General features: G+C 51.2%; 1 protein-coding gene across 1 annotated transcript; it reads left to right on the forward strand.

Annotated features, from left to right (window-relative positions):
* Nucleotides 1-6,776: 6,776 nt before the first annotated feature.
* LOC112872670 (nitrate regulatory gene2 protein-like) lies at nucleotides 6,777-12,013 on the forward strand. The gene is made up of 4 exons (XM_025935747.1): nucleotides 6,777-8,108; nucleotides 8,199-8,359; nucleotides 10,103-10,326; nucleotides 10,888-12,013. The coding sequence occupies exons 1-4, from the start codon at nucleotides 6,950-6,952 to the stop codon at nucleotides 11,621-11,623; spliced, it is 2,280 nt and encodes a 759-aa protein (XP_025791532.1). The 5' UTR covers nucleotides 6,777-6,949; the 3' UTR covers nucleotides 11,624-12,013.
* Nucleotides 12,014-17,680: the final 5,667 nt, after the last annotated feature.

Here is a 17,680-nt window from a genome sequence, read left to right on the forward strand (position 1 = left end):
TCCCACGGCAATGATGTGCACCTGTAGAACGAGTCGCCACGAATCTGGATCACCTGCAGCACAGACTAGGTCCACGCCTCGACATCTCCATGCCTTCTACCGTTCGAGGCTAATGGCTAGGGGCTAGAGATCGAACGTGGGGTTATTGCGATCCGTCTCGCACGAAACGCTGCTGCACGGCTGCACCCTGCACACTGTTGCTGCCCGAGGCCTAACTCCGTAGGCCTGTGGACCTGTGCTCCGGCGGCGAGCGTGCTCGCGTCCGATCATGGCGTCCACAGTTCTACCCATTCAGTTTTGCTGACAGGAAATGGCGCTGGTATGCATCATTTTCAGCTGGACCAGGTGTTCTTCTGGCATCTGCGCGCTGGGCGCTGGGCGCTTTGCTCTGAAAGAATCCACGGAAGGCTGGTCAGCCGCCAACCGCTCCACCATCATGGCACCCCGGATCAGGCGAGGAGAGGAGATGGAGCAGGCATGGCTGCGCTCGATGTTTTTTTTCCCGGAGTTTCATTTCATTCATGTGCTCATCCTGGCTTTCTGGACATGGCGCAGCAGGGCGGCATCTACGCACAGTAAAAATGGCCTGGGAGTTGGCCACACATGGCGCCTGAGCAAAGAGCCACGAACGAAAGCTGTAAAACGCATCGGTATCTAGCTGGATGTTCGGTGAACATCGCTAACTCTGAAGTTTCTGATGGATGCTTTTAAACAGGAGGGGCATGGCGCCATGGCTCCATCCGTGGTTGTTTCAGGCAAAGTGGTGGAGTTAGTGATTTGCCTGTGTCCTTGTGCATTGGCCGCCGTGCAAATCTTGACCAAAAGGGGTGTGATCCAACTACTAGACCCCTCCGGTTAGTTTTTAACGGTTTCAAGCATTCCTACCCCAGCAGGCAGCAGCAGAGCGTACCACACTCCCTTTTGCAAGCTGCGGTTCATCAGTGCAGCACTTGCAAAAATAACCGTGCGAGTGCGTGCGTGCGTGAGTGGGTGCTCGGCCATCGTGGTGGCACTTGCACCGCATGGGCGAGTGAGCTTTTCTTCGAGTATCCTAGCCGAATCAAATCATCTCGCCCTAGCTCAAATACGCTTTGAAACCAACACAGTGCGGAGCTGAGCTAGCTGCCAGGGCCCCGGCGGCCGGCCACCCGCGTCAGCATTCAGCAGCAAACTTTGCCGCAACTTTACTGTCTGAAAAGATAAAAATCGCCGAGGAAAGATAAAGAGGGCCGGAGAGACGAGAAGCGTCAGCTGGGCTGGCGAAACGGAAAGCGGCAAAGCGAGGTGAAAGAATCCGGTGGCGAAAGGCTGAAAGCTGGCTGCTACGCGAGATTCTAGGGGATGCAAAAGCACAGGGGCAAAGCGAGCGAAAGGGATATGCGGATCAGGTCGTGGCCTGCACGAGGATGGATGGCCGTGGCCTGTGGCCGGCTGTGGCTTTAGCTCGAGGTAGCAGGTGAGACTTGACCAACAGGAACTGCAACTCACTCATTCACTGCGAGGTTGCCAGGTTGGGGTGTGTGAAAAAAGATGTGCTGCCTGCATCTTTACTGGTGTGTGGAAGTGGAATGCGGTAAAGAAATGGAGATGGCATGGGCTTTGGATCACTTGATGACCGATCAGTGATCAGGATGACCCAAGATTTTAGCCTCTGCTGCGTTGAAGTTTGACTGCCATAGCGAATAGAAGGATAAGTTCTTGGTATAGAAACATCTTACGAGGTGGTAATTTTTTTTTTGGTAGCATTAGCCATGTCCAGATTGTACGAAGCGGTGGTAGTGTAAAAAAAGAGAATAGGCTGTCCTTGCTTAGAGGTTTGCGCCTCAATTAACTGACGAGTTCCAAGTGTACGTGCGCTGGATGATTCATCGAGTATAATACTCCACGCTCCATGCATACAATAATCTGTGCCTGCTGATGGCTGAGGCGAGTGCTAGCTCGTCCACAGACACTGCTCAAGCTGGATTATTAGGAGTGCTGATCAGTAATCTCACATGGCTGGCTCTGAGCATGAACAGTGTTAGTTCTGTCAGTGGAGTTGCTAGATAAAAGAATATGTGTGCACTGTGCACAAGAGGCAGTGTGGTGTGGCAGAAAAACAACAAGGGCTACCACAAAATTGGGAATAGCTGCATCCTTCTCTGACAAAACTGATAGTATTATATACCTGTCTTTTAGCGTAGGAGTTGAGTATATTTAGAAGCTTCGAACACTGGACTGACCGGTGCTAAAATTATTGCATTCCCTATGCTCCTAGTAGGCACAAAGCATGGCGAGTGCAATGCCACTACTGGTACTGGTACCATGCGAGTACCGGGGTTGTTGTAGCTTCCACGTTCAGGCTGTCCGTCGTTATCATCTTGTTTAGACGTCGCTGTGCCTGCCAAGTCCCGGTGTCTACAATCCTGAGAATCTGAGGTGGAGTCAAGTAGAAGCAGCAGTATTCTGCCAGCAGACATGTCTTGCAAACTGATCTACACCTTGGATGCTATACACGGAAAAATTCTCCAAGGATTCGGCCATACAGCACGGGATCGATCGGAGCAACACTACATAACAGTAGCCAGTTGTATATATGCATAATTTTTGGCCACCTGAACTTTCTGTATGTACCGGGTACCTGACTTCTCAAACTCGTGTGATCTACGGACTGCGGAAATACTTCACCCCATCAACACTCATCCGAGGACTAGGTAGGTTAGGTTAGGTAGCTAGCTAGGGTATGTAAATCTTCCAGCTGTTGTGCAACAGAAAGGGAAAGGGAAAGTGAAAGAGCTCCATGGCATGCAATCACTGATCTTGCAGTGATGCCGTACTGGATTACAGTATTCTTTTGTAGTTTCGTTTGCAAGCTTCCTATTCACACGACGTAACCGCTTGTCCTCTTCAAAGCCACTACTGTCTACAGAAGACTGAGCACAGTTTAGCCCAATGCAAACGGAAAGTGCAGCACTGTCTTTCGTTGCTTCCTTTCATGTCTCAGAATATATGCTGTACGGTTGCAGTACTAGATAACGGAGATGTCGCTAGAAACGTCGCTGCAACTCAGAGCCCTGATGAGACGCCACGGCATAATCTGGACCTTTTATTTTTCATAATGAAATTTCTAGGCAGATTAAAGATGATCGCTTGGATTTACTTTTGGCACAGGATATGTAGACCCCATGTACTCCATGACAAATCCTATCTACTGAGCGGACAAAATTGAAGAGGAAAAACAAACCGCTGCCCCTCCAATCACACTGAAATCGTGCGGGGGTACGGTCTCCTGTCCCACAAAAGGCAGCATGCAGCAATCATAGACCTGATCCGTGAATTATGAGCTTGTGGTTGTGGGTTACCAGTTCGATCACCATCCAGTTCGCCCCTGTCCCTGTGAGGTTTAGATCGACCGGACCTCTTGGTGTCAGCTAAAGAGCATAGAGTATTACTACTAGTACTCTGTTAACAATGGACCAAGATAAAGATGCATCCATCCACCACCTACAATCTGCTGTGTGCTGCACTACTGCTACTGCACGTTGTAACCATGTATTGTCTCCAGCCACTTGTGCAATCCTCCTTCCCACTACACCACTGTACAGTACACTCACTACAATAATGTCACGACACGATACGGCATGGGCAGCTAGCGTTCTTTTCCAGCGCCGCTACTACTAGCAGCGTCCGTTTCTTGTGCTTGGGAGTGCGTGACAGAGCTGCATTGCATGCAACTGTGGTGTGCGCAAAGTACCAAGAGGAAAATCGAACCAGAAACATGTAAGCGATGGTCCCGATGAGATAGAAATCCAAGAAGAAGAAAGAGATCGAGACGAGCGGCCGGCCACCTCCGACCCGTTCCGTGCCTGCAGCGCCCTCTCTTTCCGTCGCCTGTTGATCTGATGAGCTGAGCGCATGAGGAGGCCGGAGCCTACGTGTCGCTTTGTGTCCGTGGATCCACAGTGAATCCCCATCGCTGGAAGAGTGAGCTCCTTCCTCTTGTCGCTCTCCGGCGTGGGCGCCATGCCGGGCTGCCCTGCCTCCCTAACCATCGCCGGCGTCTGCCGATCTAGGGCTAAGCCGTGGATTCTTGCTGCCTGTGGCCCCGGGCTCCCAAAGCAGAATATGCAGTGGACTTTGCCAGTGGCGGTTAACTATGCGCTCGCTTTTGCTCCATGTTAGATGGCTGGCGAGTAAAGTTAGCTGATCGGCTAGCTGGTAATGGAAGGGGCGCCGCTGATCTGGACGGCCTTTTGGGATAAAGTCGTGGCGCAGGAGATCTACCCGTGCTCCTCTTAGCTTCTCTTGTGTCTGCCAGCTGCTTGTAACACTGGCAGTACTATGGGCAGAAGATAGACATAGACCTAGCGATTGAGATGTGTCTGCGTCGGAAATCTTTGGTCAATTAGATGTCTAACACAGAAAAAAAAATGTACAGTTGTGAGTTGCGCTCCGGATGCGCATCGTCAACTTGGAGGACTTTACTAACGAATAGCAGTTGTAAAGATGCTGCTTTTTCCATGTAAAGAGAAGCAGCAAGCTAACAACCTATGGTAATTACCTGCAGACCCAACTCCATCACATCAAATATTTGAACACCAACTATAAGTATTAAATATAGGTTAGAAGTATTAAATATAGGTTAATTATAAAACTAATTATATAAATGGATACTAATTCAAGAGACTTATCCATTAAGCCTAATTAGTTCATGATTTGATAATGTTGTACTACAGTAAATATATGCATGAATTAGTTAGGTTTAATATATTCATCTCGTGAATTAACCACATTTATACAATTAATTTTATAATTAGTCTTTATTTAATACTCCTAATCCGTATCAAATATCCGATGCGACGAGACTAAACTGCCAGCCTTGTGGATCCAAACATGCCCAGAAGGTCCTCCAACTCCTCGCTGGTCACCTGGATGGCTGGATCGCTGCACGCCAATGGCGCTCTCTTCTCACCGACGTCGATTGCCAATGACCAACCAACCGATGTTGCATGCTTGGTTGGTGCGCATGGCCTCCTGTGAAAGCCTAGCATTTTTACCACGCGCTGGTCCCGTTGTTTCTGTACTGGAGCCCCCCCTGCTGTGGCCGCAGTGCACGCTCGCGTATTAGTAGATCGCAACAGTCCAACAGCGAAGGGAGGTGCGGCCAACAGTGATTGCGTGACTGAACCTCAGACGGTGGCGCATGCTCGAATGAGCCTGTCCCATTGCTAACACCCAACAGTGGCAAAAAAAAAAAAGGACATGACTCCTCTGCAGTTCTGCCCCCCTCGCTGACGTGTGGGGCTGGGCCGGCCACCAAGCTCAGAGCGATATGCAGAGTACATGGGGGATAGGATACATGGTAGAAACGAGAAACCACAGCAAACTGGCGGACGGGGGTTAAAAGATCAGTCTGATGTCGCGGGGGCCACGTAATGGAAACATGCTATGCTCCAGAGGAGAGACTCTGGAGAGACCTGCAGCGGCGAATACAGACAATCCATGCTCATCTCCCTTCTCTTCTTTTTCTTCCCCTTCTTCATTCTTTCTTCCTAAAAATATAGTAGGGATATCCATTGATCTTGAAACGAAACATAAGGGACTTCAGCCCCTAGCTCCTTAGATCCGCCCCTGTCTCCGAGAGTCCAGAGGGAAAAGCAAGCCGAAGCATATCAACGGCAAGTGCCATGGCCCATGGCCACCGAGCGAAAATCCTCTGCGAAGTGCGAGTTGCGTGCTGCGATCTTGCCGTCTTGGTGCAATGCAACGCTTCTCTCGTCTCCATTTTGGTGTTCCCAATGGGATTGGATCGCGGTGGTCCTGGGCTTCCCACTCGAGAACTCCGGAACAGGGCAGTGAAAACAGTGGCAAAAATGGGTCGACGGGGGGATAAAAAGAGGAGGGGATGGAAAGGAAAGAGCGAAAGAAAAGGGAAAGCGAGCCTGTCATTGGCGCATGAGCATTTCACGGGCTATCATTGTGGTAGCAGTAACTTTTTTTTTTCCAAAAATTTTGGTTCCGGTTCCATGCTACCAGCGTTTTTCAGTACCACCATCAAAATGTATTGAATCGCTGTTGAAAACTGAAGAGCTGGAGATTCTGGGGAACCCGTGTACCAACAGTCACTTTTTTCTTTACAGGAACCAACAGTCGCTTGGCACAGTGTAGGCCTGCACAGCGGATGCGTTCCAGCAGCCGGCGTCCGGCGCACCCTGGCGGATCCGCTGATGGAGACCGGTCAAGCCCGTACGTGGCGGAGGAGAGCGCGCGGGCGCAATCAAGACAGGCGTCAATGCCTGGCCTGCCACCGAACCGAGCCCTGCGGCTGCATGCCATGCAGATGCCACAGCCGCAAGCCGGAGCCGGCCTCAGGCCTCTCTCTCTCTCTCTCTCCCCGTTTGCTCGGGGCGCTCCCGTCCAAAGGCAAGCGGACAAAACAGGTAAAGAGGAAGGCGGCCTTGGCCTCGTGCTGCCTGCCTGCCCCCCTCCCTCCTCGCGCGTCTCCCCACACCAGCCGCGCGAGCGCGAGAGGAGGAGGAGATCCTTCTCCCCATCCATCCCTGGCTCAGTGCTTCGTTTCGTCTATTCTCCCCCCCCCCCTCCTCCCCCACCCCCGGGAGGCCGCCGCAAGCGAACAAACAAGAGGCGCCTGCCACATCAAGCCCGGAAAAAGGAGGCGCCGCGCGAGTGCAAACAAATCACCATCCCCCACCACCACCCCACGGCGGGCGAGCGAGACCAGTCTCTCTCGCGCACGCGCCGCGCCCGCCGTTATAATCCCCAGCCGCCCGCCCGGCCTCGGTTCGCTCGCTCGCTCCCTCGTCCGCGACGTCAGCACCGTTTCGTTTCCCCATCACTCCCAACCTCCCGATTCCCGAAGCACGTCCCCTGCCGACGAGCGCCATGGCGAGTCTTTGAGCGAGGTTTCTAGCCGGGCGTTTTCTGCGGCCGCGGGTCAGTCGGTCGGGCGATGGGGTGCAAGGGGTCCAAGCTGGACGAGCAGGAGGCCGTGGCGCTGTGCCGGGGCCGCGCCGACCTGCTCGCGGCGGCCGTGCGCCACCGCTACGCGCTCGCCGACGCGCACGACGCGCTGGCGGACTCGCTCGCCTCCGCCGCCGCCGCGCTCCACCTCCTCCTCGCGGCCCGGCCGCCGCTCGCGCTCCCCGCCGCGCGCAAGGACGCCGGCGCGCCGCCGACGCAGCCCGCCGCCTCGCCGCCGCACTCCTCGTCGCACATCAACTTCGCGCCGTCCTCCGACTCCGAGCCCGGCTCCGCGTCCTCCTCGCCGCCGCGCCGCCTCGCCGGCCACGACCACCTCCCCCAACACCCGCACCCGCACGCGCTCCCGTACCCGCATTACGGGTACGCCGCCGGCTACGGCTACGCGCCCGAGCCCCCCTACGGCGGGTACCCGCCGGGGTCGCTGCGGCTCTACTACTCCCGGAGCCGCCCGCCCCCGGCCTCCGTCGCCGTCGAGCAGCGCACCGCGGAGTCGGGGCGCGTGTACTACGGCTCCTTCGAGCCGGCGGCTGGCGGGTACCCGCAGTACCACTCGTACGGCGCCGAGCCCGCGCCGGCGGCGCCAGGCGGGGCGCCCCTGCCGCCGTCGCCGCCGAGGTCGAGCTCGTGGGACTTCTTCAACGTGTTCGGGGACTACGACGTGTACGACAACTACTGCTACGACGCTGGCGGCGCTGGGGCCGCGGCGGCGTACACGCCGAGCCGGAGCTCGCGGGAGGTGCGGGAGGAGGAGGGCATCCCGGAGCTCGAGGAGGACGACGCCGTCGTCAAGCAGGTGGCCGGCGAGTTCTCCGCGCCCGGGAGCGGCGCCCGCAGCCGGCGCAGCTCGCTCGGCGGCGTCAGCAGCAGCATTGCCGAGGTCGACGAGGAGGAGAATTCTGTCGTCGATAAGGAGGTGATTGGCGGGGGGAACGTGGCGCGACAACAGGCGCCGGCACAGCGTAACGTTGAAGCGTCTGCGCCGACTGCCCGGAGGGTCGTTGACGGCTCAGACGTTGCCGGCGAGATCAAAGCGCAGTTTGTTCGAGCTGCAGATGCTGTCAAGGCGCTTTCACCGATTCTTGAGGTCGGGAGGCGGAGGTACAATCACCGGAGTTCAGTGTACCATGGTAAGCCTTTTGTTCTTCCAATACTCAGCACGTCTTTAGAATAGTTTATGGCCAATTCTTTGATTTGACTTGTTGATTTTTGGAAAATAGTTTCATCTCGTATGGTGTCAGCGATTGCCTTGCCGCATTCAGACCTTGGAGGCGTTGAGCTTTTGGATGTTGGAGGTGAGAAGGTGTTGGGAGGGAGGAGCCTGTCTTTGACACTGCAGAAGCTCTATATCTGGGAGAAGAAATTATATGATGAGGTTAAGGTATGCGTGCCTTAATATTTATGGATGACCTGTTATCCATTTATTAACATATCATTTTTAGTCTATGTAACAGCAGCATGTTCGAATATATTGTCAAGTATCAACTTAAATTGAAGATACATGAAATTGTTTTTCAGAGTGCATTAGGTCAGAAAGCAAATCTGTTGCTCCATAGTGGTCCCATCCAATCGCCACTGAATACTAGTCTTAACCAGAGAGTTTCTTAGCTCAAGTTGGGAAACAGCAGTGCAATTCGTTTTGTAATCTTATCTTGTGTAGTGAAAACATCTTTTAAGGTTGATCCCATGCTCCCAGCAGGCCAGCATGCAGGTCCCCCTCCTCCATACTCACCTGCTATCAGACAGACATACATTCCCAACCATGTAATTTTAGAACTGTTCCGCCTATCTTGTACCAACGTGCTTCTTGTTTAAGAAAAGGTATTACTGACTTTACACCTTGTAAAGTACCTTTTGGGACTGAACGACCAGAACTGGAAGTAATATTCGGAAAACAGCCAGAATTAGAACCCTAAAAGGCAAAATAGCCAAATTCATCCCTAAACTAAGGTGCTTGGCTCAATTTCGTCCCTCAACTATGAAAACGTCCAATTCAGTCCCTGAACTATCCAAATCTGCCCGATTTCGTCCATTCGCTGACGTGGCACGCCACGTTGGCTCGCCTCGTAACCTGCCCATATAAAATACCCTTTTTACCTTCCATATCATAGAGCAGCTCATCCCAAGCAGCTTCCATCAATTAGCCTGTTTCCATCCTCTCTCTCTCCATCTCCAGTGTGGCGGCGGGGTCGGTGGCCGAACCGGAGCTGTCGGCTCTATTCGCGTGCCACTACTGCCGGCGCCAGTTCTACAGCTCGCATGTGCTAGGCGGGCACCAGAACGCGCACAAGCTGGTCAGGCACCGCGCCAACGCGGAGCAGCTCGTGCTCGCCCACCACGCGCACGCATCGTTCCTCTGCGCCTTCATGCAGCAGTGCAGCTGCTGCAGCGCCGGCGTTGGAGTGGATGTGCGCGCCGAGCGGCCAGCCTCCACCGGCGGCGGTGGCCGCCTGCGAGTGGCGGTTGACTAGCGGGTACGATGACAGCTCAGGGGACGGACAGGAAGAGCTGCCTAAGCTTGATTTGACACTGAAGCTGTGAGCCTGCCTGCCTGCCCTGATGGTGCTGGTATATGTGTATAGAATTTTTCATGCTAGCTCTGCCATTTCATCTTCTTTCCGCCATCTGCTTTTGTACATGAACTTGGAATATGAAACGTTTTGATCAGTGTAAAGTGCTCTAATTAGTGCCTCATCAAGTTTGTTCTAGACTTGGCCTATTTCTTGATGTGCCTATTTCTTGATCTGCCTATTGATGTGCCTATTTCTATGGAGGGTAAAAAGGGTATTTTACATCCAAAGCTGACTGGGCAGGTGACGAGCGAGCCAACGTGGCGAATGGAAGAAATCGGACTGATTTGGATAGTTCAGGGACTGAATTGGACGTTTTCGTAGTTGAGGGACGAAATTGAGCCAAGCACGGTAGTTCAGGGACGAATTTGGCTATTTTGCCTATCTAAAAGAAATATTATCCTTGTAGTAAATCGATAGCTTATCTCTGTGTTCACTAGTTTCAATAACGCAGGATGTTCCTTCTTGTACCATATTACATCGTTACTTGCACTGCTCAGCCATTATAGGCTTTATTCCATATTTATAATTTTCTTGCTCTTTTCCTCTTTTAGGCTGAAGAGAAAATGCGTCTGCTGCTTGCGAAGAATACAAAGCGACTGAAGTTCTTGGATCATAAAGGTGCTGAAGCTAACAAGATCGATGCGACCCGAAATATGGTCAGGAAACTGTCGACAAAATTAAGAATATCTGTAAGAGTGATTGCTAAGGTTTCCAAAAAGATAAACAGAGTAAGGGATGAGGAATTGTGGCCACAAATTAATGCCTTAGTCCAAGGGTATGCTCTTCTGTTCTTTCATCCTGAAGTATTTTGTCAGATGTTTCATTTTAGTTCTCTGTTTCCTTCCTTCCTTTACACTGGTTCTATAAATCCTCTATCAGAAAGTAATAGTATTAGTTGCAGCGATAATAAGATTGCAACATACTGCATCATCAACACAATGGCATGACAATCAGCTGAAGTAAGCTAACTTTATAGAAGCAACCCCAGTGGTCCTGCATTTCTATGAGGTCGTTTTATGCAACTACACATAAATTTGGCAGCGCATTCTCTTGTGGAAATGGAGTGTCTAGTGTGCAGTATGCTGCTATCGAAAGTAGAACTTTAATTTTTCTATACAATCCTGCACTTTATTTCCATGAAGGCTAGGATGCCTCAAAAGGCTGATGTCCCTCACTGTAGGTTTGTGAGAATGTGGAAATGGTGTCTAGTATAGTAGTATGCAGTATGCTGCTATTTAAAGTAGAACTTTAAATTAGTTTGAATTTTCTATACAATCCTGCACTTTATTTCCATGAAGGCTAGGATGCATCAAAAGACTGATGTCCCTCTCTGTAGGTTTGTGAGAATGTGGCGAGACAAGTTGGACTGCTACCAGATACAGTGTCAAGTTATGTCAGAGGCAAAAAACCTGGATTCAGTTGTCCCCGACGGATGCAGTCGAGATATGGCATTGGAGCTTGAACTGGAGTTGATGAAATGGATTGTCAATTTTTCCTCCTGGGTGAATGAACAGAGGAGCTTCGTAAAGGCGCTGAATGGATGGCTATCACTTTGTCTTAACTACAAGGCTGAAGAGACAGTTGATGGAGTTGCTCCTTATTCACCTGGAAGAGTGGGTGCTCCCCTTGTGTTTGTCATCTGCAACAGCTGGTCTCAAGCCATGGACCGGTTCTCCGAGAAGGAAGTGGTTTCCTCAATGCAAGCTCTTGTGTCCAGTGTGCGCAAGCTGTCGGAGAAACAAAATGTCGAACAGTCGGAGCAGATCATTGCTACCAGGGAAAGAGAAAGATGGAACAAGATATTGGAAAGGAAGACTGTGGAGATCAATAAGGAGGCAGATGTGCTGAACAGGAAGCTGGCCCTGGTCCCAGGTCGGCACAGCCGGCTTCCAAGCGCACAAACATACCAGGATCATCTTCTTGACGTAAGCAGTTTGCAGACTAGCTTGCAGCGTGTTGTCCAAGCCCTAGAAAGCTTCGCCTCCAGCTCGCTGCAAGCATTCGAGCAGACCCTGAGACATGCCGAGGAGGAAAGATCGTCCAGAGAGAATAAGAATGCCAAAGTCTCATAGATTAGCAGCCTGGTGTTGCATCTGACAGTGAACAAGAATGTAACAGCACGAGCATGTCCTCATCGAGCGGTGATGCTGAATATGCTAGGCAAATGCTGCTCATTTAGAATTTTGGTGGCGGAATCCTGACTTCTGAGTTTGCTAACAGAACCGAGGCTCGTCCATGTAGTTTGGGTAAAAGTCTCATCGTCGTCCTTCAGAGTAGATATAACGTAGCAGCAGGTTCATATATAGGTAAAATGCCCGTTTTGGTGGTTGTATGCTTACCCGGTGCACCGAGTCTGTTGATTTTCTTCTCCTTCTTGCCTGATGCTAGTATAGCTGAATCTTTTGAGTGAGCAATGGTGGAACAATATATTGTTCATGAAATGCAGTGTTAGCCTGTATACATGCTTCTTTGCGCGAATAGCTTTCAGATTGCTGACTAAGGCTGTGTTTAGGTATTGCATTGGGCGCCCAAATCTTAAGCAAGAACGTGTCACTGAAGTGATGGTTAAATTTGATCTAAGCAACTTTGAACCAAGCAATGGCCAAATCTGAACCAAGTTGCTAATTTTTGACAAAAAATAATGCTGGAATTTTAGTGGGCTTGCCCCGTTAACAAATTCAAAAATTCTAATAAATCTCAAAGGCTCATGTGTGCAAGAGGAAGTGGTACAAATTTAGTCCCACCTTATTAGTGGAGGAATGGGATGACCAACATAAATATGGAGGTTGTCTTCACTCCTTCAAACCATGTGATGAAGGAGGAAAGATAAAACACTGCACTCGCGCACGCCACGCCTTGCTGGGCCGGGCTCGGGCTCGGGCTCGGAATCCGTCCTCTCACCTTGCGGGAGCGCACAGTTTTTTTTGCAGTTTTAATTTTTGGTGACTTGGTCCCTAAGTCTGCGAGATATGGAGGTGTGAATTCTAAATCTAATCGATTTAGATTCTGATCACAACGCGAGGTCGGTTTGACTTCCCTATATATATATATATATATGACTCATCGACCTCTACCAAACACACACCAAAACCTAGAGTTTTTGCCTCTTCTCGTTGCTGCGCCGCCACCGTAGTCTTCTCCATCCGAGCGCCCGCGTGTACCTGCGAACGGGAGACCAGATCTTCGGAACTTTTCGCCTTTGGGATCCTGCACCGGAAAGGGATGAATAAGATTTTTAGGAAGAGATTTTGCGCGACTGCTCAAGATCTTCATCACGGCGCGTCTTCCACCCAACTCCGTTGTCTCATGAGCCAACCGCCTTCATCATCTCCAGCAGCGGCGGTTCGTCGTCGTTAATCCTCCAGCCAAGGCTCAGTACGTGTTCTGTCATCTGATCTGTTTCTTAAGCATGTATCCTGAGTTTCTAGTTATGCTATTTATGCTAACTAGTATGTTAGAATTACGCATGCTATTTTCTATGTTTATCATACGGAATTTAATATTGCATCTGCTTGTGTTCTCAGCAAATAAGAGTGCCAAGCTACGAATGTTTGGCAAAGAAACCAAATAACACAAAAATTCGATCCAAGTTACCATTTTTGTCCCCTTCCAGGTTCGAATCGAACAACCGCCTCCTCCAAACGGAGGAAACGCAGAGTTGTGGGCTGTGACTGCCCCCGGCCGCCAAGCCGCCATTTGGTTTTGGGTTTGCTACGCCGCCGGACGACGTGCACGCAGCACGGACGAGGCTGTTGGGCTCGCGGCGATTTGGGCTGTTGCAGGCCGTAGGCTAAAAACAGGCCCAGGAATTCTTGATCGCTCACTCATAGTCGCACGATGTGCTCACTCAGTCACAACGTTCCCCCACAAGGTAAAATTAAGGGTCCCTTTGGTTGGGGTGCTAATTTAGATGGAACGGCTCCATTCTAATTTCTGAGAATGGAGCCGCTCTGTTCTATGTTTGGCAAGTAGAACGGAGCCGTTCCATTTTTTGTTTGGTTGGAGAGCGCAGTAGAGCGGAACCATTCCATCCCGTGGTTGGAGAACCATTCCATTCAATCTGGATTCCGGCCGGCGGCGGGGCGGGCGCGGGGCGGGGGCGGGGTGTGCCTGGGCATCCTCCGGGGCGAGCGCCTGGGCGGCCTCCGGCGGGTGCCTGCATCCTCGGCAGGGCCGTCCTCCGGCGCGGGCGGGGGGGTGGGGGGGGACTGGAATTGTTGGCGGGCGGGCGCGGGCGCGCGCCTGGGCATCCTCCGGCGGCGGGGCTCTCGCGGCGCCTGCACCGTTGGCGGGGCCGTCCGGATCCGGCGCGGGCGGGGGGGGGGGGGGGGCATCCTCCGGGCAGGCGCCTGGCCGGCCTTCGGCGGGCGCCTGCACCGTCGGCGGGGCCGTCCGGATCCGGCGCGGGGCGGCGGGGGGGGGGGGGGGGGGGGGGGGCGACCGGAATCGCCGGCGAGCGGGCGCCCGGTGGGGGGGGGGGGGTCCGGCGGGCGCGCGCCACTCCGCTCCTACTCAGTTACAACCAAACACGCGGAAAAGGGGAACGGAGCCCCCGATAGCTCCCCAACCAAAGACTACCTAACACGCCGTTGGCGTGCTCTTATTGGCCCCCTTCTAATCATTGATCGAGTGTCCCACAGTATTGAGTTTATAATCTTCAGCAAGAGGATGTATAAATATGATCATACCATCTCTATTTCTCTACCATAAAAAAGACCCATTTTGAGGGATAATTTTTTAGTACGACCTTCGCCCCTCCCTTTGGTCATTTTGCCGCGACCAACATGCAGCCGTCCGATGCTTTCTGCAGGCGCAGGAACGGCAGCCCGTATCCACCTCGACGTGCGATCCCTCTCCAGCCTCCCTGCTGGTAATCATCATTCTGCCGCGAGTCACCTGGAGACGTCCGATCGCTGGTTGAAGCGCAGCAGCGGCAGACCGCAAGAATCGCAATCCCCCCAACATCGCCCACCACCCCGTCCCACCCTCGCCATCACCGTCCGAATCTCGCGCATTCATCGCCAACGGCGGAAGATTCTAAAACCCTAAACAGCACGGCCGATCCGTCGTCTCCCGCTGCTGCCGCTCTGCCCTGAAACAAGCATCGAAGGTCCGTCGACACTGCTGCCGCCGGCCTGCACCGCCGGCACGTCGACTCCGCTGCCGCTGGTCTGCACCGCCGGCCCGTCGGCTCCGTTGCCGCCGGTCTGCCAGAAACAAGCACCGCCGTCGACACCGCTGCCGCCGGTCTGCACCGCCCAGCCGTGGATCCGTCCTCCCCGACACGCACCGCGGTTCCTCCGTCCCGCCGCGCCACCACGCCGCACCGACCACGAATTACCTGGTGAGTCTCCCGCGCCATTGCACCACCAGAATTCCATCCGGCATCCGCCCGTCGCCTGCGTATGGGTAACGGCCGCACTCACTCCATCCCCCGCCGCCTTCGAGCGCTCCTCCCTCACTTCATCCCTGACCGTCCGCCGGTGCTCAACACCATGCATCCCGCCGCTGGCTTGTGTGCAGTGGGAACGGTCCGTGCGGACCACCTCCAGCAACGAATCGGCGACTCCCCCATCGAAGCAGAGGAGTAGGCCTCATGCCTTCCCGTCGGCGTCCTCTCAGGTTAGTCATTTTTGGGGGGCGCCTTGGAAGCGACCGGCGAGATGGCAGAGCAGAGCAATGGTGGGTGCTTATAGAGGACACCACCCCCTCTACTTGGTGACCAGGATCTCGTGTAGTTGGATCCAGGGGCGCCATGCGTGCTGCTCCATTCAACAGGACCCACGCCCATTAGCTGTTTGACAGATGACTTCAATCACAGTCGCGAGGTCATGGTGAGATGCAATGACAGTTCCTCGCTGCGAAATGCACTTGCCAAGCACTCTTCTCACCATATGTTTGACGGAATGCCTCACTAGTCACTATGGAATGCCTCACTGGACCGTCAAGTTGGATGCTGCTGCAACTTGTTTGTTCGAGTCCCAGGAGCAAATTGAGTGTAATATTGCATCCTTGAACATGATGTGAACCAATGTGGGCAGGGAGGAAGTATCGTGTCCTTAGGAAGAACAGTACTTGTGCCAATCTATGTCTCACTATCGATTTGTCTTTATGCCTATGTATCAAACTTTATGCAAGAAGCATATCGCGAGTAATGTTTAAATGGCTGCATATTTTGTCTTTGAAATGCTTTGTACTACTACCAACATGAGTCCTTCAAAAAACATCCAGAAATAGGATTTACATCCTTCTTTCTTGCAGATTCATACAGGTACCACGTTGCAAATGGATCAGCGTCGGTCCATGGGCTGGGTTTAATCTGGAACAGATCAGTCATAAAAAATCGATCTACGTGTACGTGGTTGTGACGTGGTCTTTAGCTGTTCTGTTCAGTGCATCCTACCATATGAATTTCCAGTAGACCTAATTCAGTTTCAGGATTTAGGGATTCATTTTCTGGTAGGATTGCATTCAGTATTTTGTTCATGTCGTTGCATGTAACTTCAGTAGGGCGATGCATTCATTGTTTTAAAAAATACACTATTTTCATGTAGTAGTGCATATATATGCATTTGTTTGAAAGATTGAGTTTGAGTTGGCATATGTTGCTTCTTTAATTTGTTTCTCTCAACCGTCAGCAAATGAACTTTGTGTTTCAGCAATTAATAATCCACACCCCTAGCAAGGGCACATTAGGGTGCCTCGGGGTAGCGGAAGCCGGAAGGTGACAGCATCGATGAGGACCACACCTTCACTTACGGCCTCGCGCATTGCCTCCACTAAGCATTTGTAGGACTTTTGTGAGTACAAGATATCCATCTTCCATGTATCTGTACTTTGATTGTTTAGGTAAGGACTCCTGTCATTCTTGGATACATGATTCTACAAAACTGCATCAGGATGCCTTGGATGGAGAAATATGACAATGGATAATCAGTGAAAGAGAAAAACAATATATAGTAAATAGTTCTTAGAATGCAGGTACTACTTGGACACAATTGAAAGTTTAATATTGTCATTATTCATGTTCTTCTATTTTACCAGTATTCATCCATCCTAGCTCAATTGTGATGGCTGGATATGCGGATAGCAATCTTATACACCTTGTCGTGGCTAGATATAGAATCTATTGCTCAGAAGTTACCTGGCCCCATCTGGATCAATTATGTCATTTTCACAACTTCTATGCTACTATCTGTCATTGGCATACCAGGATTTCCTTCTTGTAACAGGGATAGTTCATTCCCTGCAGTTATGCCGTTATGCAATCTCTGCTAGCATAATGTTTCCAAAAGGTTACGTATACTGGAAAGGAAAAACAATTGAGGCTGCTAATCGATCGCCGCAAGCTTTTTACTGTGCTAATAATCTCCAATGTGAAACCTCTCTAATGCTTTTTGAAATTTCATGACTTAATTATCAAGTTGACACATGCTGTTATAGCAGCACTGTGCAGTGAAAGAAAAGGCTCATGGAATCGCCGCAAAGTAAGGCTCATGTGGTAAATGATTACGTACTTTGCCATGCTTTGTCTCTATTTCTAGAATTTGAACTTTAAATAATGTTTGATCGCTTGTTTTATTGCCTTGGCGAATAGATCCTGTCTACTGTTAGTCTGTTACAGGGTCTAAATTCAGGTACTCAGGAATTTAGATCGTGGTGAATAAACTCTCCCGTGCCAGCTTTGTACAGATCACACAAAATTGTTTGGGTTATTAAGTTCAGTTAATCTCTACCGATATAGGTTTATTTACCAAAATTTTGTGTGCCAAACATACCTCAGCTACAATGTATGTTGCTTTATGAATTCGGTTGATAGGGGGTTAGGACTGGTATATAGTTTATAGTTATATACATCAAGGAAAATTGGGCATTAATATTGTCTCGTTGGATATGCAATCATTGCGTGTAAGATGAAAAAATTATCATGGTGGCAGCTGATCAAATTTGTATATTCCTTTGCTCTAACTTTTAGGTATGAGTATGAATCTAATGTCTTGAGATCTTATGATTATCCTACCTATAGTAACGTGCGGGCAGATCTAGTTATAGGTAAATATGTGGGTATCTTGAAATTGAGAAAGCAATCACGGAGGGAAGTGTGGCATGGGTTTGTGTTAAACAAATGA

This window comes from Panicum hallii, chromosome 1 (genome assembly GCF_002211085.1).
Source record: "Panicum hallii strain FIL2 chromosome 1, PHallii_v3.1, whole genome shotgun sequence".
Lineage (NCBI taxonomy): Eukaryota > Viridiplantae > Streptophyta > Magnoliopsida > Poales > Poaceae > Panicum > Panicum hallii.